At 38.2% G+C, this 27,291-nt stretch overlaps 1 protein-coding gene across 16 annotated transcripts in view; it reads left to right on the forward strand.

The window, feature by feature from the left end:
* The window catches only part of Dlg2 (discs large MAGUK scaffold protein 2), a 2,051,694-nt gene that overhangs the window by 661,494 nt on the left and 1,362,909 nt on the right, over nt 1–27,291 (forward strand). Inside the window, exon 1 of one of the 16 annotated variants that reach the window (XM_039089393.2) lies at nt 13,076–13,941. The exons of 12 other annotated variants lie outside the window; for them this stretch is intronic. In XM_039089393.2, the coding sequence (XP_038945321.1) occupies nt 13,900–13,941 (42 nt within the window). In that variant the 5' untranslated portion in view covers nt 13,076–13,899. Of the gene's footprint in view, nt 1–13,075; nt 13,942–27,291 lie in introns of those variants that run through there. 3 more of the 16 variants (XM_008759648.4, XM_063272712.1, NM_022282.2) reach the window with 3 other exon arrangements.

The following is a 27,291-nucleotide window of genomic DNA, read 5'->3' on the forward strand; positions in this document are numbered from 1 at the left end:
TCAGAAATAGGCAACACCCACAGGCAGCCACAGATTTTTCTTTATTAATCTTCTTGGAATTAAAAGTTAGAACAGTGGAAAAATCAGTATGAAATCTCCCAGATATCAAGCATATTCTTAGCTCAGTGCAGATGCTGCTAACCTTAAAATGCATAAATGTGAGTGACAGCTAAGCAGGTTGCCGTCTAATTTGAGATCCATCTAAGTGTAAATAATCAGAATACATTAGCTGGAGGCATTTAGCAGAAGATTTCCTCAATATGTCCCCTTAAATATGACCTTTGAGGTAACAACAGAAATAAAAACAATAGTAGCAAAGTCTAGCTAGCATGCACTACATAGCAAACATCTGCTAGGATTTTCCATAGTCTATGTTATTTGTATTGTATAACAATCTTACAATAGATTTTATTTTTTATGATTCACAAACAGAGCCATTGAAACTGAGAGAAAAAATTATATAACTTTTCAAGGTCATGATATGAATATTGTACCTGGCAAGTATCTTGCTAGGTTTATATTGGTGAGTTGAAGAGAAATTATCTCCACCATCTTGAGATAGCCTTCTAGTTTAAGCATATTTGTTTCTGATTTTGTAGCCCCTTAGTTCAAGTAACCTTAATTTAAACATACCACCCACAGAAAAATGCAATGTATTTATGTAAGCTAAAATCTTAAGTGATAAAATTTATATCTTCATTTGAGAATGCAACATTGTGATCAGAAAATTGAAAACGTTTTATTCTGGACTGACTCAATCAAGCCCCACCCCTTGCTTTCTTTGGCCTTCCTGCCTATCTTCATATCTTCATATTCTACTACATCAATGTTTATCTCTTTTTATTTACATTTTAAATGTTATCCCTTTTCTTGGTTTCCTTTTCAGAAACCCCACCTCCTATCCCTTCACCCCTGCCTCCATGAGTGTGCTCCCCCACCCATCCACCCACTTCTTCCTGTCTCCCCTCCCTGGCATTTCCCTATACTTGGGCATGGAGCCTTCACAGAACCAAGGGCCTCTTCCCTCACTAATGCTCGACAAGGCCCACCCTCTGCTGTATATGCAGCTGGAGCCATGGGTCACTCCATGTGTATGTACTCTTTGGTTCCTGGTTTAGTCCCTGGCAGCTCTGAGGTGTCTGGTTGGTTGATACTGTTATTTTTCCTAAGGTGTTGCAAACCCCCTCAGTTACCTCAGTCCTTTCTCTAACTCCTCCATTGTGGACCCTGTCCTCAGTCCAATGGTTGCCTGTGGATTGCACAAAAGGAGACAACTGTTAATTGTTTTCAGAGAAGCTAGAGTGACGTTGTAAGTCTGAAATCTACAAAGGATGGCCTACTATGTGATTTAGAAAGGAAAATGGCAATTAGCCTGATCTGATGTCTTCCAGAATGGAGAAGAATGTGCCCTGGGAACTCTTGGACCATCTTTCAGGGGTGTTACAAATGTTTCAAATCCCATCACTTGGTTACTAAAGCCTGACCTGGCCTCAGTGTCATGAGAGTAAGCAACCTGTCCCCGACCCTCCCTGGCTGCAGCACTCAGGGCAAACCTGAGAAGCTTAGTAGAGCTGCCCACGACAGCAAAGGAGTGGGTGATCCAGCCTCAGGGATATGAAAGCAAAGGAACTGACCCAGTCCCTCAGCCCCTCTCAGTCTGCAGCACTTGGGAGAGTGAGCCCTGAGCCTCTAGTGGGCGCTACAGTAGAGCTGGTTTTAGAGGTGTGGTGGCAGGTGAGCCAGCTCTGGGGGCATGAGATCAGCAAAGCTGACCCTGTCTCCTGCAGATGGTAGCATGAAGTCTCCTAGTTGGAGCAGTGCTGGAGAGTTCACCCTGGTGGTACAGATAAGAGAGAACCAGCATGCTAAGCAACTCAGCTCTCACTTAAGCCCAGATCCAAGACGTTGAAATGGATCACCCAAAATCTATATCTATAGATCTACATCATCTGTGAACTGTTGGAGAACATGAAAAGGCCAATTCTGCTGATCCAAAGTTGCAGTATCATCATGACACAGGGCTACAACAGGATAACCAGGAGTCCCTGTGAGGATCTAATATTGATGGTGTCACAGAAGTCAGAGACCTCAAACCAGACCAATGACCCATTGCAACAAATATTTGCAAGTAAAGATGTGTGAACACACAGCAGAGAGATCTTTGGAAAACTTTATGACATACTACAATTCCAGGATGAGATGTTTCCTATGCTTTGTTTTGTTTTAGTGTGTGTGTGTGTGTGTGTGTGTGTGTGTGTGTGTGTGTGTGTGTGTGTGCGCGCGCGCATGTACACGTGCATGCATTTTATTTGGGGGTAGAGGTTGCAGGCCAGAGGGAGGATATGAGGGGATGGAGAGATGAGTAGGACTGGGATGCATGATGCAAAATCACAAAGAATCAATTAAAATGTTTAAAAAAAGAAAAAGAAAAAAAATTCTTATGTATAGAGTAGGGCCTTCTTCAGCTAACCTCACAGTTGACTTCAAGGACAGAGAGTGGAAGTTAGAACCTAATTCCCTGCTTCACTTCTTATTGCCACTTATTACTTGTCAAGCCCAGTTACTTAACACCTCTTTGTTAATTCCTTTGTCTAATGAGCAAATTTACTTAACATCGCAATATCCAAACAATTTGTTTTAAATAAAGATACTCTATAGGAAAAGACTATGTTGTTAATTATGCTAAGACAATAGATAAAACATAGCATTAATCCTGATAAACTAAAATTAACAGTCCTCTAACACCAATGCCCAGTTTCTGACATTATTTATTAAGAATACGCAAAGATGATCTAATAGGCAGCAGCTGCTTCCTCAGGGTTTTCTATATAGAAAGGGAGAGCGCTAGCTTCAGTTTGATTTTCAGGGACTCAAAGGAGCTAGGGAAAAAATATTTACATCCTATTGTGTAAGGATTTCTCTCTTTCTGTTTCTCATCTTGAAACCCTTCCACATACTATTTCTCACTCCCTTTCAAATTCATAGCTTCTTTTCTTCATTAATTGTTATCATATGCATAGATATAGATGTAGATATGATATAGATGATATAGATATAGATGTAGATATGATACAGATGATATAGATGTAGATATAGATATAGATATAGCTTCCTAATAAAACCTGCTTAATCTGTATAGTGTTATTAGTATGAATGTTTTGGTGGCTGACCATTTGGCAATTGGTGTGCTTTTCCCTGAAGGCTACTTCTCTCATTCTCAGCATCCCTTGATTGCCTATAGATTTTTGTTTCGAATCGAGGCCTCATAGACTTTTCCCCAGCCACTTTGTTATTTCTGTTGGTATCATACTTTTTAAACTCATGTTTAGGCAGCCATGTCGGTGAGACTTCATGTGTGTAGCATTTCACATTAGTAGAGAGAAGTCAGATCCAAAGCATTCCTAGCCTGGGAAAGCCACAAATGGGATGCTTTAACAAGTAGACCTCCTGTGATTACTTTGAGGAGAGAGTCCTATCTTGTCCTGATTGGGAGCAAAGATCAGGGCAGGGGAAGTGGATGCCAAGTCATTGCATGGATCTTGCATCGATTGCATCACTGCATTGAATCTTGGCCACTTGTGGTCATCTGCTACCCAGATTGTGTTGCTAGATTACATGTAGTCTTGTCCACTTGAATATCTAGTTTCTTAAATTGAATTACTTACTTAATATGACTTTGAGTGGGATTTTCAGACCCTTTATAAGTTATCGAAAATCATTTTGAATATAATTCTGTATTTGTAATAAGTAACTTTAAATTTTTTCCCTTTATAAATAATTATGTTGTTTTGTATCTCACATGTCTTTCATATATATATATATATATATGCATATATATATACATACATATATATAATTTATCTATATATTAGATTGATTGCTAATTAGGCAAATGTTTTTAAGTAATTTGAAGCATTGCCACTAATAACTTTGTTACTCTCATTTCCTGTCTGCTCATAATTAAGCACCCCAGGCTACCATTAGGAAAAATGGTTGATAGGTTTGAGGAAAAGGTAGCATTTGCAGATCACATTTTCTTTTGATTTCTGTGTGTATTTTAGCAGCTGAAGAGGAATGAGCACAATGACAAATATTAATTATGATCATAGTCTAGTTTTAAACTATAATTACTTAGACACAAACAAAATGCACATGAAATCTGTATAAAGGGTCTTGATTTTAAAAATGAATAGTAGGGGCTGGAGAAAGTTTTACAAAGGGTCCCTAAAATTCTAAATTTTAAGTCAGTAATTCCCTTCAAGAGCCTCAATGTTTAAATTTACAATAGTTACAGGCACCTGAGGCCAAGCCTGTGTTCAATCAAAAACCCACACGGTAGAAGGAATGACCTGACTTCCAGAAGCAGAGCTTGACTCTCGAATGTCCCTTTCATACACACAAATAAAAATAGATAAATAAATACATACATAAATTCATTAAAACATTTAAACACACAAGTAGCTTGTATTTCATTCATGTGTATTGATATCTAGGAAGTTTATACTAGACATTGTTTAGATATGATAGCAAAATGAGGTGATATCTCACAAGAAGGTCATGGCAGGGGACAAACTGTGGCTTCACTACTTCGTAAGAGATATTTTACTTTTCTGTATCTCAGTAACTGCTGGTATAACATATTGTTTACAATACACCATCACAGAGCTATGAAGGAAAACATGATGTTTAAATGCTTTTTCTGGGAGATGAACACAGAACTGGAACTCAGAAGAACTAACAAGATGCTAGTCCAGTTCAGTAACTTTAACTACTCTTTTTGGCCACAAATGACTCATGTAGAAAGCAAAGGCATTCTGTCAGATGCTTTTGAAAGCATGTATTCCTTTAAGTTTCTGTTTTTCATGAAGAAGCAGCTTAGGGCATCATCATACACTGAACTTGTTTTGGGGCTGCAATCATCACTGTCATCTAAGCTGGCCTCAAACATGAAATCCTGCCTTAGCCTCCAGAGTGCGTGCAGTAGGTATGTGGCATCTTGCCATACCACTTTTAAAGCACCTATTAAATATATCAGAATTGTTAGGCCTCAAAGAAACCCAGGACAAATGGCTCACTGAGGTGCCATTTAACATAACCAAGCTGGTTAGTTTAGCCTTCTTAGCACCAGTCACTTGTATGGAGTCCTGGCTCCTTTCTGACTACCTCCAACCTTAAACCTCTCCTGCCAGTGAGCTTTGTTTCCCTTTCCCCAGCTCCTCTTTCCTATTAACCTCAGTTGTTTTGGCTGTATGCTTCCTTGGTCTTTGGACTCCTTTCCTCTTCTATTCCTGTCTCACTTCCCAGACCCCACCCCTTCTCTGACTTCTTATGGTCTGGTCTACTCTGCTTGCCATGTTCAGTCTGGACTCTTCCAAATGCCTTTGTCTGTACTTTCCCTCATATCTACCATCATTCTCTTCAGCCATACCCAGGAGTAGTCATGTCCTAATTTTCATTTAAAAATATGATGGGTTTTCTAGTATTCTAACCTAACTTTACATCCAGACCATGGTTTTTCATTCTCAGCATCACTGGCATTTTGGGCAGAATAATTACTTGTCATGGGAAGCTCTTTTGAGTATCAAAGGAAGTTTGGAAACATTTCTGAGCTCTACCCATTCCCTGCCAATGTCAAACCCTCCCCCAAATTTTGTTAGTTAAAAAATAAATGTTTGTAGACATTCCAAGTGTTTCCTGAGGAGCAGGAGGAATCATCAGTGTTTCAGAACAATATAGTCTGTTTCTTACAAAGAAAAGATGCTATATTAAAAGGGGATATGGCTTTTTCTGGTTTATGCCTCTTAAAGATGATATTTAAAAGTATATGTCAAAAGTGTCTTTGAAGGGATCAAGAATACATCTGAGGTAAACATTTTGGTGCCTTCTTCAGCAAGCTTCTGGAGAAAAGAGAAAACATAAGGATACACATGATGGTCACAGATATAGGGGGAGGTCACAAATTCTAGAAATATTTGAAAAAAATGACTCAATAAGTCACCCATTGTTTGTGTCTTAGATATTGTTCTATTGCTGTGAGGAGATGCTATGACCAAAGCAGCTTATTTTTAAAAAAGCTCTTAATTAGTGTCTTGCTCACAATTTCAGAAATGCTGTCTGGAATGCGATGGAGAAATGGATACTGGCTGCATGGCATGTCAACTGCCATGCCCACAGCAGTAGCTTGTGTGTTGGGGTTGAGGTATGAGGTAAGCTAGCTAGAGTGCTAAGGAGTTAGTCAGAGGTAAAGAGATCAAGGTGTTGGCTTTTAAAATAGGTTGGTGTGAAGGGATGCTAAAGTCCAAGAGGATGACAGGAAGTGGTGGTGCAGTTTGTACTCTAATCATTTTAGTGATGCGTATGAATGCTGATGGTGTGAAACCAGATCATTTTTGATGATTTGCTCTGATTTTGTTGGGTTTTGTATGTTTTTTTTTAATTTTGGAGAAACCTCAACAAGTACACAGATATGTCTCAAACAGAAATAATACGTAGGTATGCTAGTCTTCCTAATGGTAGGGGCATTGGCCCCTCAGAGGGTTTTTAGAGTGAGTGATGTCTTTGTAACAAAAGGTCAGGAAGTTTGGGAAAAGAGTTTCCCATTCTTGGTTTTAATTTATTTGATGATAGACGTCGAGAACTTTTTTCCCACCATGAAGTAGAGGGCAGACATTTGCTAAGCCGAATGAGCAGAGAGGAAGCTCTGAAGCATGAGTCTGTGGAGAGGAATTGAAATTACCATTGGAAAAGTATAAAGGGCATTGTTCAAAGACTCCCATAAAATTTTCAGGCACTATTTGAGCCTAACTAACAAAAGTTAAATTTTCACCTCTTTATTTGAAGGGAAGCTACTTAACAATCTATTAGTTTGTAAAATAATTCAAAAGATACTCTTTTCACCAAGTGAACTGTTTTTCAGTTGAAACCTGTTCTCTGTTGTTGATAGTTTATTGTAAGGTCAAGGGCATGAATATGGGGCACAAGAAGCAATGGGTGACCAGTGCAGACCGTGCATCGGTAAATACTGAGTACAGAAGGAGAGACAATGCATGTTACAGGTATTTAAGAAGTCTGGAACACTGCTATGAGGGAAGACCTCAGAAAAATGAGCTTTGATCTGGTCTTTAAGGAATGTTCAGGTTTTGACTCAGAACTTCTCTGAAGCTTCCTCTACTCTCTTTTAGGTAAAGTGTATCTATTCCACTGTCCTTCAGCACCTACACCTCAAGGTAAAGGTCAGGATCCTTAGATAGGTCTTCTTACAGACAGAATAGGCTCTGAAGAAATACATGGAAATTCATAGGGCAGAATGGGATCTCGAATAATTATGATACAGAATATAAAGGGATTTTTGGTTCTTGTGCCTACATTTGCTCCCAGGTGTATCTGTAAGTGTTTCTATCAGGACAAGCGCTAGCCCCTTTGAGATTCTTGAGTGGTTTTTGTTAAATTGTGAGGGCATGTTTTAGTTATAGCAGCACTGTGAGGAGGTATTGCTGGAAGTTAGGACTTGGAACAGGGAGAAAGTCTTTGTGAGAGAATACTTGTTATAGAGTGAACCCTCATCCTCTCCTTTCCAATATCTGGACAGCTCTTTGTATTAGAAATTTGAAAACAATTACAGAGCTGGAAATCCAATCCTCTCTAATGTACTTTGCCCATAGCTAGCCTTACACAGACTTGATGTGCACCAAATTTTAAAAACATACATTTTTGGGTTAAATGATATTTTACTGCCATATAAACTTTGCTTTGCTTAATATTGACCAAGAGTTTACTCTAATTAAAAATATTATGTGATTTATCACAGGGCCACTTATGATATCTGTTGGGATGGAAATTGTGGCTTGCATCCAGACAAACCACACCAGGCCAACATGGTCTCACGTGGAGGGGGTTTAGTGGGATGGCAGAGGTAGGAGGGGGGAGGGGTGGTAAGAGAGGGAGAAGAGAGAGAGAGAAAAGAGGAAAAGGGGCAGGAAATGTCTGCCTTTTATTTGAAATGTGACATAACTGCTCCCAGACAAAGGTGGGAGCTGAGCCAAAGGTATGATGGGAATGTATGGCTGTTGCCATGACAACAGATGCATAGGTGACATCACTGCTGGAGGCAAAAGCAGTTCCTGATGTCAACAACATCTGAGAAGCTAGTTTATTTCACATGACCATGTTGTTTGCATATGCAGATGTAAAGCAGCAATTGAGTCATCTTTTGGCATTTCCATCAATACCAGCTAAATTTCAGCGTCTACTCATTCTTCCTTTACATTATTTTAATTTGAAATTCTTTGTCAAAACGGGTCTTTATAGCCACCATTTTATTGTAGTTATGAATGGGACTTTAAAAATATTTATGTTTATAAGTAGAGACATATCTGAAATATCTTTGAATCACATTTTACATACCAAGTTTTCTGAGAAATGTTCTCTGAGCTTGAGAATTAGAAAAATTGAGTATTGGAATAAGCCCATCAATTCTGTTTACATCTAAAACTTCTAGCCAAGCACTGTACCAGTTTTCTACACTAGACATAGAGAGTCATTATACTTCAATGTTAGTATGAAGCATCTCCATGTTTGTGTCAAGAATCAAGTTTTGAAGTAAGGCAGGAATACCCTAGCAAGCCCAGTACTGTGCATAGCAGACAGTTCCTTACTGTGTAGTCTTCATAATATGTTAAATAATCAAAGCCTGTAAGTAATATAAAAACACTAACACAAATATAGATATATTTTCAGCTTACATTTAACATTTATATGGATTTTTTAAAGATAAGCAGACATCAAAGAGATTCCACTTCCCCTTGATACATTAATGTATTTGTAATACATTTCTTTTCCACTATTAGGGATGCCTTACCAAAAACTTATAATATGCTTTGATGTGCTTTGTAGCCTGTAAATTAGTTATTCTTATTATTTCAGAAAATTTCCAAAGAAGGTTCAAGAAATTCCAGTGGCAGTGAGCCAGTTCTGTGTGTGTGTAAGAGAACTAAACTTCTTGAAATCCCTTAAAAACCTGCTTAGAATAAATGCTGGATCATCACACAGCTTGCAGTGTTCTGGGGATACAGAATCTTGTTAGAGTATGAAGGCAGTGTCTTATTTACCTCCTTCTCTCTGCAGCCTCTTTTGCACTACAAAATACCTGTGATTAGAATGACTATGCTCCAGGTAGGAAGGGAGGAAGTTTGCAAGCTTCATTATTTTCACTCTTGAAACATTATTGTGGGGTTGGTTTGTACTCTTTATTTGGCCAAGGAATACTCTGTATCAGAGAAGGGTTATGTAACCAGCACAAGGTCACACAGTTGGGAAATGACAGAAAATGGATTTAAACCCAGGTTTGTTTTGTTTCCTTTATGTGCCTGGAAGCCCAAGGCCTAATTTCATGACAAGGAAGTGCTCTGTCTACAGCACTCAACTCCTTACTCAAAAGGGTTGAGCTTCCACTCAGACTCATTTATTTAATTGGTACCAGGAATCAGTCAATGACATAACATGGTATAGAGCTCAAATTTTAATGAGTATTAGTGAAGTTTCATAAAAATTGATTATACATTGCCCCTCACAAAAGCATTTATATAGAATATTTTGCTGTTAGAACATGAGTATCATGTAGCTATGACAGATCCTGTATCTTACAAACCTCAGATGTTTACTACCCATTGTTTTATTGAATGGCTTTGCTGATGAACCCTGATCTAAGGCAGTAGTATTAACTTTAGCCAAATAGGAAAGTTTTTAAGATACTGAAACCTAGGTCCTTCCACAGAAATTTTAATCTATTAGTTTTGGATTAGACCCAGTGGTTATTTACCACTCATATTACCTGATCAGGTTTATCTTAAAACAAAACAAAACAAAACAAAACAAAACAAAACAAAAAGTCCAACTTACAAAGGTATTCTAACTACATGTAAAACAGAATTTGGGAGCCCATCATCCTAATTTTACAGATAAGAAAAATGATGTCAATCAATATGAATTGCTTACAATTATTAATAGTGCCGGTGCTGTTTTATTTTTAACAAATCCTACTCTCACATTGCTTTATCTTTTCTTTCTTTTACAAATCTATGTTATTTTTGAGTCATTTTAGTTTTAACTGGATGTGTGTGTGTGTGTGTGTGTGTGTGTGTGTGTGTCTGTGGGTCAGTGTGTGCATGCATGCTCACATATGTATACAGGTGTCCACAGAGGTCAGAAGAGGTCATCAGATCCCTTTAAGTTGAAGTTACAGTGGGTCATCAACTCCTCTACCTGCAATGTTGGTCCTGGGAACCAAACTCAGGTCCCTTTCAAGAAAAGCAAAAACTCTGAAATACCGAGCTATCTCTCCAGCTCCTAGGTTATACTTCAAAGAATTGTTAAAGTTTCAAACCAGGGTCTAGAGAGATGACTCAGTTGGTAAAGGGCTTACAGTGGAAGCATACGGATTTAAGCTCAGATCATCAGTACCCAGAGGGGAAAAAAAGCCCAAGAATGACAGTGTTGCTTATAAGTGTCCTCTGAGGTTAGCCAGCCTACCCAAATTGTAGAGTACCAGACTCTTTGAGAGAACACACCTCAAAAGAATAGGGTGCAGAAAGTTTGAGGAATGTGCCTGGCATTGACATCTGACCTTTACATACATGCATATGCACATGTATGGGTGTCTTTCCATCTATATGCTGGCCACCATGTAAACATGTATACTCAATACCACCTACATACACCTGGGTTGAATTCTTTTTGTTTTTTTTACATATCTTTCATTAGTTCTTTAAGCTTTAATCAATGTGTTTAGATCATATTCTTAGAGATTAAACCATTACATCAAAAGGAATCTACAATTAAAAAACATTTTCTAATTTTTAGACTTTTTCCTAAATAAGAGTTGGAACATTTTTAATATATTTGTAGTCACTTTTGAATTATTACTTTTTGTCTAAAATTTACTTTATTTTTCTTAGTGATTTATGAAGAAAGGTCCTTTAAGGAAATTCCAATCAATTATGAAGCAGATATTTATCTAATTTTTTATTTACTATTGTATATTCTTTATCAAGGCAGTTTATATTTTTTCATAGTCATAATTATCTTTCCAGATATAATGTTGGTCCCTTCGTCAATATTATATAAAACCAAAACTATGTTTTCTTTTAATCTGATTCCAGTTTTGGTTTTATACCTAGCCCATTGATTCAACTAGGTTTATGCTGGCATGATTCATCTTTAATATTCTCAACCACAATATGATCTACACATTATTCTGTTATTCAAATGGCAAAGTTTGACAAAGATATTTTTTAAGATTACTTATTTGTAGTATTGAAACGTAGATTTACTCCACTTCCTCCAAAACTCTGTAGCCAGTTAGAATTTTCTTTTACAATAGTAAATGTTGTTCTTCCTGTGGGTTACCTACCACAGTGTAGTTTTTGACTAAGAATAGAGAACACGTTTTAAAATCCTACTTACTTACTGTGTGCAGGTGAGGTGGGGTATGGGAGGCAAACACATTTACCCGTTGAGACATCTTAGGAGTCCATTAATAAAGGACCTTTCTATTGGACCCTGTGATTCAAGTTAATGATTTATTTTCCTATGAGGAAAAAAGTGAAGATGGCCATTATCCTTGTATTCTTACAGCAGATCCACAGCTATAGCCCAATTCTGCACTGGGATTCTTTGAGATAGGTAAGCCTACTTGAGAGTTTTAGATAGGTCTTCAAGACCACAGTCTTCCTTTGGAATGTACACACTTCAAATATGTGGCTAAAACTCTAAGTTCTTCCAACTTCATTTTCATCTATTTCCTACTAGTGAGCATCTCTGAGATTGTGACACTACGTTTCTCTTCCTATATTTGGGTACCAAACAGACTGGAGACCACCAAAATACCAATAAAAACATATAAGGTGCCAATTACTCTAATTCCTAGTGAAAAATTTACTTCACAGTACATTTGTCGATTGATTCCTTTTCCTGAGAATCTTCTGAACCCTAGTGGAGATAGGCAGTTTTAAATCCTCCTCCTGTTTACCACAGCTTCCGGTGTTTGTATTCATTTACTGGGAAGAACTGCAGGATAGGTAACCTGCTATGACCTCTGGAGAGGGAAGCATTATGAACTGAAATGACAGGCTCTGCTTTGAAGCCATTAATAAAAGTTGGGGAGTGATAGGACCTGGGCAGCCATTTTTTCAACTGCCCTGGAAGTCACAGTTATGTTACAAGCACTTACAGTTTGTAATTACCTAGTCTACTATGACAGACAGAGCTGGGAATCAAATTAAGTGGCTCCCTTCTCTTTCATTGCTAAACAGTCTCCAGCTTAAGCTAAGATTGCTTTTTCTTCTTCCTAAAAAAGCCACAAACAATGACAGCCCAAAATAGCTATTTAGTCAGAAGTGACGACACATTCTGAACACTTATCATTAAGAGGGAAATAGAAAACCTAACTCTTTAATTGCTCTCTCTGAATTACCTTCTCCCCTCTGAAGCATCCTCACCTCACTGCCCAGGAGAGATGCCCAGAGACACCGCCAGAGCCTCAGTATTGCTGCAGGCTCCAAAGGGGAGGTGGCTTATGCAAAACACGTTTAAGAAAAACCCTAAAAGTCACTGCAGCTTTTTTCCCTGTGAGTGATGCGGTTCTTCCCTGTTGCTGTGGCAAAGACATCACCAATCTTTTTCCTCCCACTATTTTTACTGCAGTGAGAACTGTTCATGTCTGCTCGCATTTCGCCAGATAGCTTTAGAATTCTAGCTGAGCATTAGGGCTTCCTGAAGCTGGAAAAAGAGTTTAGAACCCTGCCTTGGCTGAATAAAAAGCCAATTAATTTGCAGTATCTCTTGCCTGTCAAGGATAGCAACAGACAGGAAGAACTGAAAATGTTTGTTAATTAAAAATCCCCCCTCCTCATGGATTCATGGCAGTCTCTCTCTCTCTCTCTCTCTCTCTCTCTCTCTCTCTCTCTCTCTCTCTCTCTCTCTTTCTGCTGAACCAGCTGAACATTTTATATCATTTCACATCCTGCTGCTGCACTGTGTTTGAGTTGTCCCCCTGTTTTGTTCCAATCCCATCCTGCACCGCTGATGGGATTGTTTGTCAACAAAGCACAGCATTGGAGAATTTGGATGCATGGTTTTATTAGAGAGCCTAAGAACTTTAAATATCCCTGGAAGACAGACCTGATGGGATTCCAGGACAGGGCAGTAAGTGGTGGTACTTCCTTGCCCTGGAACTGGAGAGCACCCCTGGTGGACCGAGCTTAGGTTTGAGGGGACTCTATGAGACAGTGAACCTTTTGGTCCTGCTCTGTGCCACCCAGAGAAATGGAAGAGTGAGGCACGTTTGCAGTGGTTTGTAGTATTTGCCAAACAGGGCACTGCATCAGAAAAGCTTGGAATGTAGTGCAGAGCTGTTAGGCTACAAAGGGAAAAGGGTTCCCTCTTCATCTACAGTCTGCCAGATGCAATCCCATGGTAAAGTATCTAATAGGACAACACTCGGGCTCTCCAGAAATATAAGTAATTCATTGGTTAAATTTCAATTCTTCACCTTTCCCTCCCTCCTTCCTGGGTGAGCTCATTCCCCCCTCCTTTTTTTTTCCTCCAGTGATTTAAAATGCTAGAAGGAAAAGCAACTGAGGTTCTAACTTTCGGATGCTGAATCCTCGGCTAATTGAAATTACTGGGCATAATGCTATATATAGCCAATGAAGAGATTCTGAGCTCTCACTCAGTGCCTTCAAGACATGTCGTTTTGTAGTCAGAGGAAACAGGGATCAATGCATTTTCAAACTGACAGAGGGAACGGATGCTCCTTAGCAGCACATGCCCAGGATCGTGTGTGTGGGGCTTGCGCTGTGCTGAGAAGCTGATCACCGGCCCATATGCCCCTTATTTACTGCAATGTTCTTTGCATGTTATTGTGCACTCCGGACTAACGTGAAGGTAAGAGGAAGCGAGACGGCAACTGGGCATGATGTACATGTTAAACCAGCTGCAAAAAAATGTCTACCTTGTGTAGCGCCAGGACTTTTCGGATGGCCGGCTGAGCAGGCAGATTATTACAGGTGGTTGTGAAGGCTTTTGTTTTATTGTTGCCTTGCAGCCTCTCTGGGGGAGCGTGTAGTCGGAACGCTGTTGTGAAGTGACCTTCAGGTTTAACTGTTTGTAATTCAGGTTCATGCTCACACTTGGAGGGTGGAGAGGGGGGAGGAAAAAAATGAGGATTATTTCCGCAGGCCAGCACCAAGAAACCAAGAGGAGGTAACAAGCTATGGATCATGCTGTAAATTAGAATTTAGTCTTTGCGTTTGAAAGTGCTGTAAACTGTCCGTGTTCCTGCAGCTTCATTGTTCTAGGAGCTCCCGGGGTTTGAATGTGGAGGCTGGAGTAGAATTAGGATGTGATCGGCGGGGTACCCTAGCATCCTGTGTGTTGAAAAGAGGATGATGAGCATCAGGAATTCGGTAGTATTCATCACACAGCTTCTCAGCTCAGGGTGGGCTGCCGGGTTAGGCTGCCTGGTGCCGCTACCTGGATGCTGTCACCTCGCTGACATTCACTTGCTGGAGCTAATGAGGCTCCAAAGTTGAGCTCAAGTTTGGAAGATTTACCCCTTGTCATAAGCCAGGACTTTATTATTTGAAAGGTTTATCTGACGCTATTCATTCAGTACTGAGACTGAGAGAGAGCAGCTGTGGAATTCCACTTGCATAATTTAAGTGAATTTGCATCCCCCCCCCCCACTCCCCGAGTTTGTATTTCTAATTGAAGCAGGTCCAAAAAAAAGTGATTGTCTTTCAGAAAGAAAAAAATATATAGAGAGATAGTTTAAACCCTAAAATAGGATTTTTGAAAAAAATTAAAAGTCAATGTAAAGTGTTTCCTTTTTTATTTCAGTAGAGGAAGTGTTTTATGTGTCTGAGTGCTAAAGTTTCATTTTGTGTGTTTACAAGTTTTATTGGAGAGCTCCCTGCTGCTCACTTTTGTAAACCTTCTTGCTTTGCATTTGAACTTCAAACAGGTAGTATTTATATTTCCATGGCTGGAGCAGATTTCCCACCACTGCAGCCTGGAGGAATCAGAGTTCTGTAGGCTTTACTTTTTTACTACTTTAAGAATTCATTTCCCAGGTGAATGTGGTAGGATGAATAAACTTCCTGATAGGTTTTAAGAAATGGGGTGTATCCCAAAACACTAATGTGAATTGTTCTAGTACCTTCTATTTCAAATTATGGTCAGTTCCCTTGTTTGTAAAGTGGGTGAGTCCTTGTCTTCTCTTCTTTTTCAAAATAAATAAATAAATAAAGCACTTCTTTCAGAAGAAACTTGGCAACTCACATTAAAGAACACTTGTTTTGATAACTCATTAAATTTTGGAAGAGAGAGAGAGAGAGAGAGAGAGAGAGAGAGAGAGAGAGAGAGAGAGCGAGCTGCAGATCTCCTCTTTGGGAAAGTGCCTCCCTTCTGTAACTTCTAACAGTTGTCTGGATTGTTTGAATTCTGTCTTACTTCAACTCATAAGGAAAGACTTTTTCTAAGGATTTCTTGCCTGAACTTGGATGACCTTTGCATAATAAATCCTTAATACCCTGGGTAACCTGTGTTCAATTCTGATTCTTTCTGACACAGCAGAAGCAGACCATGTGTGTTCCTATCTGCACTGTATATGAACTTGCTTGTTTATGAATAAATTACCTTCAATTTTAGGTCGGTGTACATATTTTTTTATAATTGGCTTTTGCACTTCATAATTTGTAAGTTTATTTTCTGAGAAAGCAAGGTTTGTAAAGAGTTTCACATATGGACTTCTCCTGGATTTTCACCATATGGGGTACAGTAAACTCTTACCTATGTTTTCAGACTTAGTTTTACTCTTATGTTTTAATATAATTACTTTTAATCTCTTTAGCATTACTTATCTGCATGACTCTGAAAAAGCCTTAGTTATGGTATATAGTGTCTGAAAAAAGCAATGTAATATTTGTTGTACTAACCCAAACCTGCAAGGTGGTGATAATATAAGGGTTAGAAATATCTCTTCTGAAATTTATTTTTCTATGCAAAATACAATATTAATATCATCTTTTATTCTCAAATGATTATTTGACAAATTTGACGTTTAAAAACCATTATAGCCGGAAGGATTTGGTGGGAATGGTGCCTTTTAATATGCTTTAAAAGATTTCAGGTATCAATCAAATAACATTAAAACTGGAGCACTAGTATGTGCAATACACACACACACACACACACACACACACACACACGGAGGGAGAAAGGGAGGGAGGGAGAGAGAGAGAGAGAGTGTGTGTGTCTGACACATTAGGGTGTAACTTGAGGGTCACTATTATTCAATAATCCTTTAAATGACAGGTATGCTTTATGCACTGTGCTGAAGTCTTAGATATTAAGATTAATTGAAAATAATTGTTGCTGTTAGAAGACTTTTAGTGTAGGACAAGACACAGGCACAGGAGTGGTTTGAAGTTTGCTAAGTCTTTTAAAGGACTCTGATGAAGGGAAGTACTGTAATCGAAAGTGGATTAAACACATCTCAAGCCAGTTGTATCTGGAACAACCAAGAGAGATTTCACTGTGAAGTCACCTCTGACTTGAAGCTTGACAGCTAATAGAAATTTGCCAGCCTTCCTGCTGAGGGTAAGGCATGATGGGTAGAATGAGCGTGTAGCTAATACACATAGAACCCTGTGGGAAGCTGTAAATAGTTGGAAGTGGATGCCTTCCGGGCTGTTTCAAGGCAACAGTGGTTAATTGAAGTGATGAGCCTCCATCATGATCTAGCTTTGACAAGTACGCCATGTTTCCATCTCTAATCTGAAATAGGTATTTACATAAAAGGAAAAGGAAAACAAACAAGCCAGACTTCCAATAAAGAATATTATTTATACTCCATAGTTTTAAATTGCTGAAGTAATAAAGATGGGTATCATACTGGTTTAGATTTTTGTTTTAACTTATTTTTTTTTTAAATTTTTTTTTTATTAACTTGAGTATTCCTTATATACATTTCGAGTGTTATTCCCTTCCCGGTTTCCGGGCAAACATCCCCCTCCCCCCTCCCCTTCCTTATGGGTGTTCCCTTCCCAACCCTCCCCCCATTGCTGCCCTCCCCCCATAGTCTAGTTCACTGGGGGTTCAGTCTTAGCAGGACCCAGGGCTTCCCCTTCCACTGGTGCTCTTACTAGGATATTCATTGCTACTTATTTTTTTTAACAGATAATGATTAGAACAATCTAATTTGATTGTTGTCACACAAAAGGAAGTAATGTAATCGGTGTGTGAATGCTCATTTCCTTTTTGGTCTGAAATTGCATGTGTTCTATGAATAAATAGTACCTCTTTGATGATACAACATGAGTAGTTTGTTTTATCAGATGTCTACATCATGTTGTCTACTAAAACAGCTTTATTTTTTGAAAGTAAAAATGTGAACAATCATTTTCTGAGGGATATTAAGTTCTCCATATCAGGAGTTTCCTGCTTGTGTAACTGCTACAAGTATGGTTCTGTGCAAACCTACAAGCTCACACACTCTAAGACAGGAATGCTAAGTCAGACCAGCCACACAGATAGGGAATATAATGTGGAAAGAAGGAACATCCAGGTGTTCTATCACATGTGCAGGGAGCAGACCAATGTGAGGCTCCAGTCTTTAGAGTTTGACTTCTGTTTTTTCTGTAAATCCCAATGCCCTTACACTCCCTGGGTGCAAGAATCCTCCTCTTTCATTTTGTAAATTCCTTGTGTGTAGCACAAGAATATTTTAGAAAAACAGTATTGTCTAGTTGCTTCTAGAACAGGAATTTTGAAGATTCCTAGAAAATTGCATTTGAGTCTGTCTTTTCCCTCATGGAATACTTTGAGGGTATTTTCAATTGTAAACAGGGGCAATAACAACTGTTATGAGAATGATGTTGACTGGAGAGATGTCCCATTGCATGAGAGTACTGCAAGAATGAGGGCCTGAGTTTGAATCCTCAATAACTGTATAAGAACTAGACACATAGCACCCCTCCCTCTTACAGGGAAATAGGAGACTGAGATAGGAGAATCACTGAAACCTGTCAGCCCAGCTAGCCAGACTTAAACAATATAAGAATCACAGAGACCCTTTTAAACATGACAGAAGGCAAAGATCAACACCAGAGGTTGTCTGGTGGCCTTTACACTACTCTGCAGTATGCACCCATGCCATTTATGCACACTAATGTGCACACACACACAAGAATGGTGCACCACATATAAATGCTATAAAAGTCCTGTGATATATAGCGCTATAATAAATGCTATAAACAACAAGTGCTATAAAAAGTCAAAATTTTCACTCAACTAAGCTGTATTGGATAGAGTCCACTAAGTAAACTTTTGTTAGAAAATCACACAAATCAAGTTTAATTTTTTAAAACCCATGATTAATGAGGAATGTGTTATGATTTAATATTTCTTCTCTAACTACCATTGCCACAACAATCAAGCAACATACACATATGCTAGAATATGATTTGGATTATAGAAGCTTAAACTGTAAGCCGTTTTTGTTATTAATGTGCAAGCACATACAGAACCAAGTAAAAAGTACTCAGCTAACAGGCCAAATGAATTTATCCATGGAATCTTAAACTTTTTGATTTTATTCACTCCACTTCTTCTTCCTGATTTACTTATTATCTTAATCATATATATATACATATATATGCACATATATATGACATTATAAAAGTTTGGATTAAAATACTCTAATGAGTATCACAAAGTGTCTGCACCCAGTTGTCATTTACTCTTCTGAATTTGTACACTTAGTTTGTAAGACTAAGATGAAAGGATCAATAATTCACACTAAAACAACTTGCTGAAAAGTCTGTCTCTACACTCTAGAATTCAGACGTCCGATATGCTGAATTATCCCAATTTTTCTTTTCTGATACTTCATGCAATTTTTGTCTCTAAGCTTTTTCTAAAAAAGTTTCTTGCAATTAGGTCTCTTCTCTGGTGACCATCCTTGTACAAAGTCCATCCTTCCTCTTAGAAGTTGTCAAGGGAATCTACACTCTAAGAAGTTGAACCGAATCTGTGTCTGTTCCCCTGATTTCTTTAAAAACTGAATACATTTTATCCTTCATTTGTATGACAATACAGTTCAAATGTGTATTTTATTTTAATTGTGTGTGTGTGTGTGTGTGTGTGTGTGTGTGCATATGTCAGCAGTAGTGTCCATCAAGTGCAGAAAAAGGTGTCAGATCCCCTGAGCTAAAATGGAGGCACTTGTGTGCTGCGTGATGCATATGCTGGGCATCAAACTCTGGTCCTCTGCAAGAATAGAAGACACTGTTCACTGCTGAGGCGTTCCCCCAGCCCCCACAGCAACATGTCCTGGATTGCTTCATGTAATTTATAATGTGATCTTCTACATCTAGTTAATTTTGCTAATGTTTAGGATCTTTTCTAATCAACAAATAGACTTTCAGCATTTGAAGACAGGAACTGTATTTTATTGTCTTCACTTTTTTTTTAACAATCTGCTTCAGGAATTTAAATATGAAGGGTGGCTCAAAAGGAAAGGGTTTAGAAAGTGTCTTTGCATTGCTGACACCTACTCTTTGCTGCATTCTGAAGCAGAGCACACATTGAAGCTTTGAGTAAGCACATTATTTTTTGTAGTCAGGGTTTGTAGGATCATGAATCAGAGTGCGTGGACAGTTTGTGTAACACCTACGGCTCATAGGTGCCGTGAGAGTATGGCTCATGACAAAATCAGAGGTGGTTCCTGTCAGGATTCCAGCTGAATAATTTTAGCCTTCATGATGCCAATATGCACCAGAACCTCACTAGATTCTTAATGTTACAATTGTCCTTAATATTGATGTGTTGATTTACAACTTCTAATGAAGTTTTGTAACTCAAAATTTTTAAGATAATGTAAGTAACGAAGAATAAGGGATATTATGAATAGCAAAAGTAGCTGCCATTTGTCAGCCTCGTGGACTGCACTCCAACATCACAGTGTTCTCTGGAATGTTAATGTTATTATTCTATAAAGTTTATCTCTGTTTTTCTTATTTAACTGAAATTTACTCAGGCAACAAAATAATTTGCCTACGATTACAGCTCTTAATTGCCAATGAAGCCAGTCCAGTTATAGTCCACGTTTACTGAACCATCAACTCTGATAGCAGCCTTATGATACCAAGTTATAATGCATGGATACATGAACAGCAAGAATTATTGTATTCCAGATATCTCAACTATTGGCAAAGCAAAACAAGCAGTGAAAGTGGGCACATTTTTCATTCATTTGTTTCTTTAGGGTTCTTTCTAATAAAGAACAGCTAGGGTCAAACATCAGGTATTGTTTTTACATCTGCAATTCATTTATTTAACAAACATTGTTTGGTAAACATCTGTTATGGTTCATGCACTGAAACAGGTGCTAAAAATAAGGGGCAGAAAATGAACCAGGGAATAATCCCTTCCATTGGAATTTACATGGCAGTACAGTAAGTAGGAAATAAAATTGTTAAGTAGAATACATACAGTATAATAATAACTACTGAGAGGGGGGGAAATGGGAAGGAAATTGGAGGTCTATGTTCAGTGTAGTTTCTGGTGATAGCCTTATGCAAGGTGAATATGGAAGGTGTGCATGTACGTGTAAGTGCATGTGTACATGTGGGCATGTGTGTGCACGTGCATGTGTCTCCAGGGTGACCAGGAAGAAAAATGTCAAGGGTATATCCAGTGAACAAATCAGGTTTCTGTCAGTCAAATGGGAACCACTGGTTGTCAGTGGAAGATTTGAGAATTAAGTCATTTGACAATGTTTAAACCTAGTCACCAAGGCTACTGTGTGGGACATATACTTCCACACAAGAATTCTCAGAACAAAGTGCCAACTTAAAGGTCCCAATGACTATCCACAGGACAGGTGTGTATCCAAGAGATTGGAGATATGCTGCTTAGGTCTATATAAAATTATGTTTGAGGAAACAAATCTTGAACGTTTCTATGCTTTGAAATCCTCTAAACCTTTAGTAAGTTAGATTAGCTAACACTCAGGTCATCCCTGTAGTCAAGGCTTAATTTCCTAGCTCCTGCCTAAGTCTGCTGGGAGTTACTCATGAGAGCAAGGATCCTGTCTCCTCAGGTCTATATGACTTCACGTGACAATTAATGAATGAATATTTGCTAGATGAGTGATGGCCAATGAATGCTCTCCATTCATATCACAGAACCCGTTTTGTAGAATGTCCCTTTAGCATGATATGAAATAGGAGCGGATGTACACCAAGGGGAATGGATTCTTTACTCAAAGAGCGTTGTGTCTGCTACAAAACCAATGCCTCTAATCAGAGTATTCATTCAGCAATGGAATCTGTAAGGAAACATCTTTGAACCTTAGACATGTCACTAAGTAACTCCTCGGGCAAGCACACGGTCAGGTGTGATGGCACATGTCATCTCAAACTGGAGAGATTGAGGTATGAGGCATGAGGATTGTGGGTGTCAATCGGAGTTACATAGCAAGATCTTATCTCATACACAACAACACTGAAACTTGGAAAATATTTTCTGTGTATCCAGAATCAAAGGAGCAGGTTAACACGTTTTGGGGGAAAAATTGATTACTAGTTCCCTAAGAAAGGCATAGACCCAAAAAGGTCCCAAAATTTTCACAGTAACACATGGTATGAAAAATTTTAAATTATAATTCTTGTTTGTGCGATGAGTTTTCACACTTTTGCAGAAGCTGGCATATAACTCACCATATGACCTGGGCTGTCCTTAAATTAATGGCAGTCTCTCTGCCTTGATGTCTCAGGTTCTGAGAGTGCAGGAAGGAGCTCCCACAGACAACTTAGAATTGCCACTCAACCTAAGCTTTAGAAACCAGCACATGCTTTCACCAAAAAGTATGCATATGGATGCTGTCTGTCTTATTTTTAATTTTAAAAGTTAACTTGATTACAATGTTGCTCGGGATAAACCAGAAGTATTATAACCAGACATATAGTTACAGACATGCAATTCCCACTGACCCTTTTAAAACAAATTCCTTCATTTACCTTTCTTAATGTGTTTGAGATGAGCAGGATCATAGCTCACAATTTGCAAGGCATATTCCTTGTTTTCTGAAGCCCACAATCTCAGTTAAGGGCGAGAAAATGAAAAGACAGTGAATGTCACCAGTCAGCCAATTGTAAGCAAGATGTGTATGGATGTGTAGTGAACTCAGGGTAGCTGACCAGGTAGCCTGGTCCTTGTCCATGTCCTGATAGACAATTTGTTCTATTCCTCTAGGAATTCATGGTTCAGTAGTGACTTTCAAGAGTTCACGCCTTGAAGTTTAGCTTAACAATCCGTGTATTTAGTGCACTTAGAAGAACTAGCTAATATTTGGTGATATCCATAATGCAGCAGGTATTGTGTATAGCAGTAATTTCATTGCCACAGGAATCTGAAGAAAAGTTTGTTAGTAAGCCCTGTCTTTTATTTCTAATTTAATTTAATTTAAATTTTTTTCACATGGGAAGGAGTCAGCCATATAGAGATAACATCACCCTGGGACTCATGGGTAGAAGTTGGTAATAGATGAAACCATTCCTCTGCTCAGGAAACATGGGGCAGAACAGTGCCTGAAAGATCTCCTTTCCTATTCTCCACATATTCTTTGACATATGAATCCAGTGGCTGCTCTTTGACTTTGACTCCCTTCTCCAAAGGGATTTATATTAACTTTTTAGTTATGGTAACACTGGTGCTTTCTCTGGCTTGCGATACTTTTATCTATGTAGAGTTCCCTTTCCCTTGACTTTTTCCCCCACTATTTTCCATCAGCCAAAGTCTGGAAAAATCCTCATAGGTCAGATAGCCTATACGCTCACTTGGATCCAGGGGAATGAAAGGGTACTTATACTTAAAAGACTTCCTAATCAGTTGATGTGCAAAACAAAACAAAACAAAACAAAATAAAACAAAACAAACCAAACCCTGTAACAGGTCTATTTGCCAATGCCTAGACTTATTATTAATGTAATAAATAGAGTGAGAAAAATTGCCAAGATAAATCCACATTGTACTGTGCCTTGGGAACCTCCCTGTTAATTATGGGAAAGTGAAAGATGACCAGTAAAACAAAGACGCTTGAGCCTGAAAGGATCCGGTCATAAAAAAGTGTCCAGGGGTTCAGTCTTGCTTCCTGTTTTGACACTCATGATTTAAAACAAGGACAGAATTTAAAGTAAACAGAAGAAACAGAGTTCTTTAGGATGGAAGTAAGGCAAATATTATTACTCATATGCTTAGATTTTGCGATTTTAAAAACCGGTATATGAGTGTTCTTGCCTATTTTTACAAGTTACCTGGTATATTTAAGAGTGTACCTAGAGTGAAAAAAAATACCCAAGGCAGTGTGATGTGTACTACACTTGGAAAAGAGGAAGGCAACATTTTGCCATGCATCCCAAACCTTGTGGTAGCTTAAAAAAAAAAAAGAAGAAGAAGAAGACCATGCAGTCTACTTGTTTCCAATGTTTAGTCAATGACCTTCAGATTCATTTAAAAATGTAGACTGAGAGATAAGTTTTATTTTTATGTCTGAAAATTTATTTATTTGTTTGTTTGCTTTTGGATTTCAAGACATGGTTTCTCCATATAGTGCTGGCTATCTGAGAACTTGCTCTGTAGACCAGGCTGGCCTTGAACCCTCAGACATCTGCCTGTCTCTGCCTCCGGAGTGCAGGATTAAAGGTACGTGCCTCCACCATCCAGTGAGGGAACAGTTTCAAATAGGTCGGTATACTTGGTACTTCTCAACTTTTATTTGACTGTGAAAGAATATTTGCTCATTAGAGACATTATATAAAGCATAGAAACTGCCCTGAAAAAATTCTTATAACCTTGCTATTCAGAGCGAAGTCCTCATTGCCATTTGAGGTGAGTGCATAAATGTGTACATGCCTTTGGGATGGATCTACAAGTAGCTTTTGTTTTTGTTATAACATATCAAGAACGTTTTTGTGTCACTAATAATTATGCTTAGGCATTGTCTCAATAGGTTGCATAACAGACATGCTTTCCCCCTCTTCCTTTGAGAAGTAAATAAACCCAGGTAGGCAGGGACCGAAAGCATTGTTTTTCCCAGACCATTAACTTTCGCAGAGGATGGAAGGCTTTGGAGTGTAACCTTGGAATAGGTTTGAAATGAGATGCACTTTGGAGGAAAATATATATATGGGGAATCTGGCTTTCAAAAGGTTTATTGCCATTGTACTTTTAACAAGGAAAAACTGTAGGCTTAATGTAAGTATGTCACTAGCTAGTCCCTAATGCAGTTGCTACACCCACCAGAGCCAAATAACATGCTTCACAGTGGTGGTTTAAAGGCTCTTTTAACAGAATCCAGCCAGACAACCTGCTTATTATTAGTATTCTCCTGGGCAGTTGGAGTGGAAACACTGCAATCATTTTTACTCTGGAGCCTCTGTGGAATCTAGTAAATCCATAAATGCTGTTCAGTTTATCTCTGTCCTGATTCTGAATGATTCCTTCTGCATTATCTACTTCTCCTTTCATCCATGCAGGCTCTCTCCCTATCTTTTCTGCCACAGAAACGTTCCAACTTGCTTTCCTGCATCCTCTTCGACTTGAACCTCCCCATAGCGGTGCCAAACCTACTTTTCTTCAAAGCCAGATGTGAACTGGTCACACATTTCCTTGTTTGTGGATGTTCTATACCTAAGACCATCCAAAATCTTCATTCTTACCCCTGTCCCATGCTAGAATCCATCCAAGTCCTGCTATGCTTAGAGCTATGAAAGAATGGGGTTTTGGGTACAAGACTCAAGTAGGAAACACATTTTTCCATTTAGTGGCTTGTCTGTGGACCTGTAGGTAATGAGTCAGCTTCTGGTGTTTAGGTTCTAGACGATATGTTTGAGAAGATAACAGCAAACATTTATCTCACACCGTGAGTCAGGCTATCAACAGGCAGAGTCTCACAGATAATGTAAAAGCCACTCAGAAGATGCTGACGTACTTCAAAGGAGGTGACGAGTTGTCAACTGAAGTAGTATGAATGGGTTTTAACCTCAGTGTACATTATATACTTAGTTGTGTAGCTGAGAGTTTCCTTACAGCACATCTGAAATCCCAAGAAGTTTGGCTATGACACAACTCCTTTGTGAAATTAGAGGTGGTAACTATGTGGTGCTTAGTTTTACAGTTAAAGGAAACCAGAAAGATGACCCTTGGTGTCGGAAATGCACATCTCCTGTCAAAAAGTTTTACCAATACATAGCCTCAGGCAGGTGAGAAGAAAGTACTAATGAGTACTTGGGATCCCTACCTCAATATCTGCCCTATGTTTTCTTCTGTAGGGAGTTCAAGAATATGAGAAGATTTAATTACTTCAAAAGTAATAAAGATACCTAACCCTTCTATTATTATTTTATGTCAGCTAATTATATATATTTGATAATGAATATATTTGCATTTTGCGAAAAATTTCTAAATTAAAACAGATTATTTGTGAAATAGTAGGGAATTGATTTTTACTTATAATATTAAAAATATTTTAGAAACATTCCACTTACAAATTATGGAAAAATTTAAAACACATATTTTAAGATTTATAATTAGATATAAATAATTTAAGTACTTTTAAAGTTTTGTTTGTTACTCAGATAAAATATTTAAACATGAAAATTTTACAAGTATATTAAGTTCAGGTTAAAATATTAAGGGATTTTATTAAGTTATAAAATTTTTAATGCTAAATCTAAATCCCTGCTAGATTTATAAGTATAATAATATGATTATGAAGTAAAACAAAAAATTAAGTCTAGGCTTTTAACTTTATTTTTAAAATTTAAATATTAATTTTATAACCTAGAAAAGACCCATGTCATCACTTTATACATGAAAGATGCCTCACAATAACATTAAAATACTTCCATAGATTTCATTGGGTGCTGAAGAGGGGAAGAGTTGGGGAAAAGGAAACCATAGTCAGAATATGTTGTGTGGTAAAAAATCTATTTTCAGGTAAAAGTATAAGCAAGATAATATGTGTGACATTACCTTGTATATTCTAGAGCATTGCAAAGAACTGAATATTATGTTAGCTTCTAATTTTTATTATTCAGTCAGATATTTCAATGCAGAAAATAGGTTTACTTTCCCCCTATATGGCTCAGGGTGACACAGACTTGTTAATTTCTTCATTAAATGAAGCATCTTTGTTTTCTGTCTTTTATCAGTTTGTGTTTCTAGTGCAATATCATGAATCTCTATTGTGGGGTATTCATGGCTGCTTCTTTATAAGCATGAAAATTCCATATTGTCATCAGTTGGTATTTTTTAACATGTAAAGGCTGAATATCTCATGCAAGGTAAGCACTGTCTTCTCTCTCAGAGGCAAACATTAATAGTAAGTTACATCCATGTCTACAAATAATGAGTGATGAGTTACTGGATTTGATTCAAATTTGAAATCTAAGCACTATTGTTCTCAGGAAAATCCTATACTTTTAAAAGGGAATTGACTAGTTCAGAAAAAAACATACAGCTCACGCAAATAGATAAGAAAAATCCAAGATAGTTTGAAGAAAAACTGAGGGTCTGTGAGTATAGGCCTCCAACACTGTTGTAGTTCAGATAAACATGTCAGAAGATTTACAGAATGACTGGAACAGTAGATGCTGGGTAGGGGTGGGCATCGATGATGCAGGACTCTTAATCCATAATGAGCATTGTTCTCAGGACAGTCTGTTCATTTTCATTATGGAGATTCTCTGCCCATCTCCTTCCTTCATTCTTTTCCACTACATCTAGCAAGTTGTTTCCAGTTACCTTCAGTCCACCAATCAATAACATTGATTTTTGCAGAGCGAGGTGATTCTCACCTCTTCTCTCATTATCCTCTCCTTCAGGGCTAAACAAGGCCAAGTTTCCTGGTGTGACACAGTTTGCATTGACTATAAAACAGAAATGACCAGAGGCAAAATATAGGGCTTTGGATGAGTAGGAAGGGTGACTGACCAGTGACACAAAATCTCCAAGGAACATCTCGGGCAAAATATTTTTGGCAGAGTCTTAGGGGATAATATTTCCTCCAAAGGGAAACAAAAAATACACATAAAGTATCTATCTTGTTTACTGCAGTTCTGATGAGTAGGCTGAGGGGGAATGAAGCCTAGAGTTTCTGTTTTCTGGTATAGTGTTGGAGGGGGTCTATTGAAGTATACAGCCACCATTCCTGGTAATGTGTCGGGAGAG

The sequence above is a fragment of the Rattus norvegicus genome, chromosome 1, assembly GCF_036323735.1.
Source record: "Rattus norvegicus strain BN/NHsdMcwi chromosome 1, GRCr8, whole genome shotgun sequence".
Classification (NCBI taxonomy): domain Eukaryota; kingdom Metazoa; phylum Chordata; class Mammalia; order Rodentia; family Muridae; genus Rattus; species Rattus norvegicus.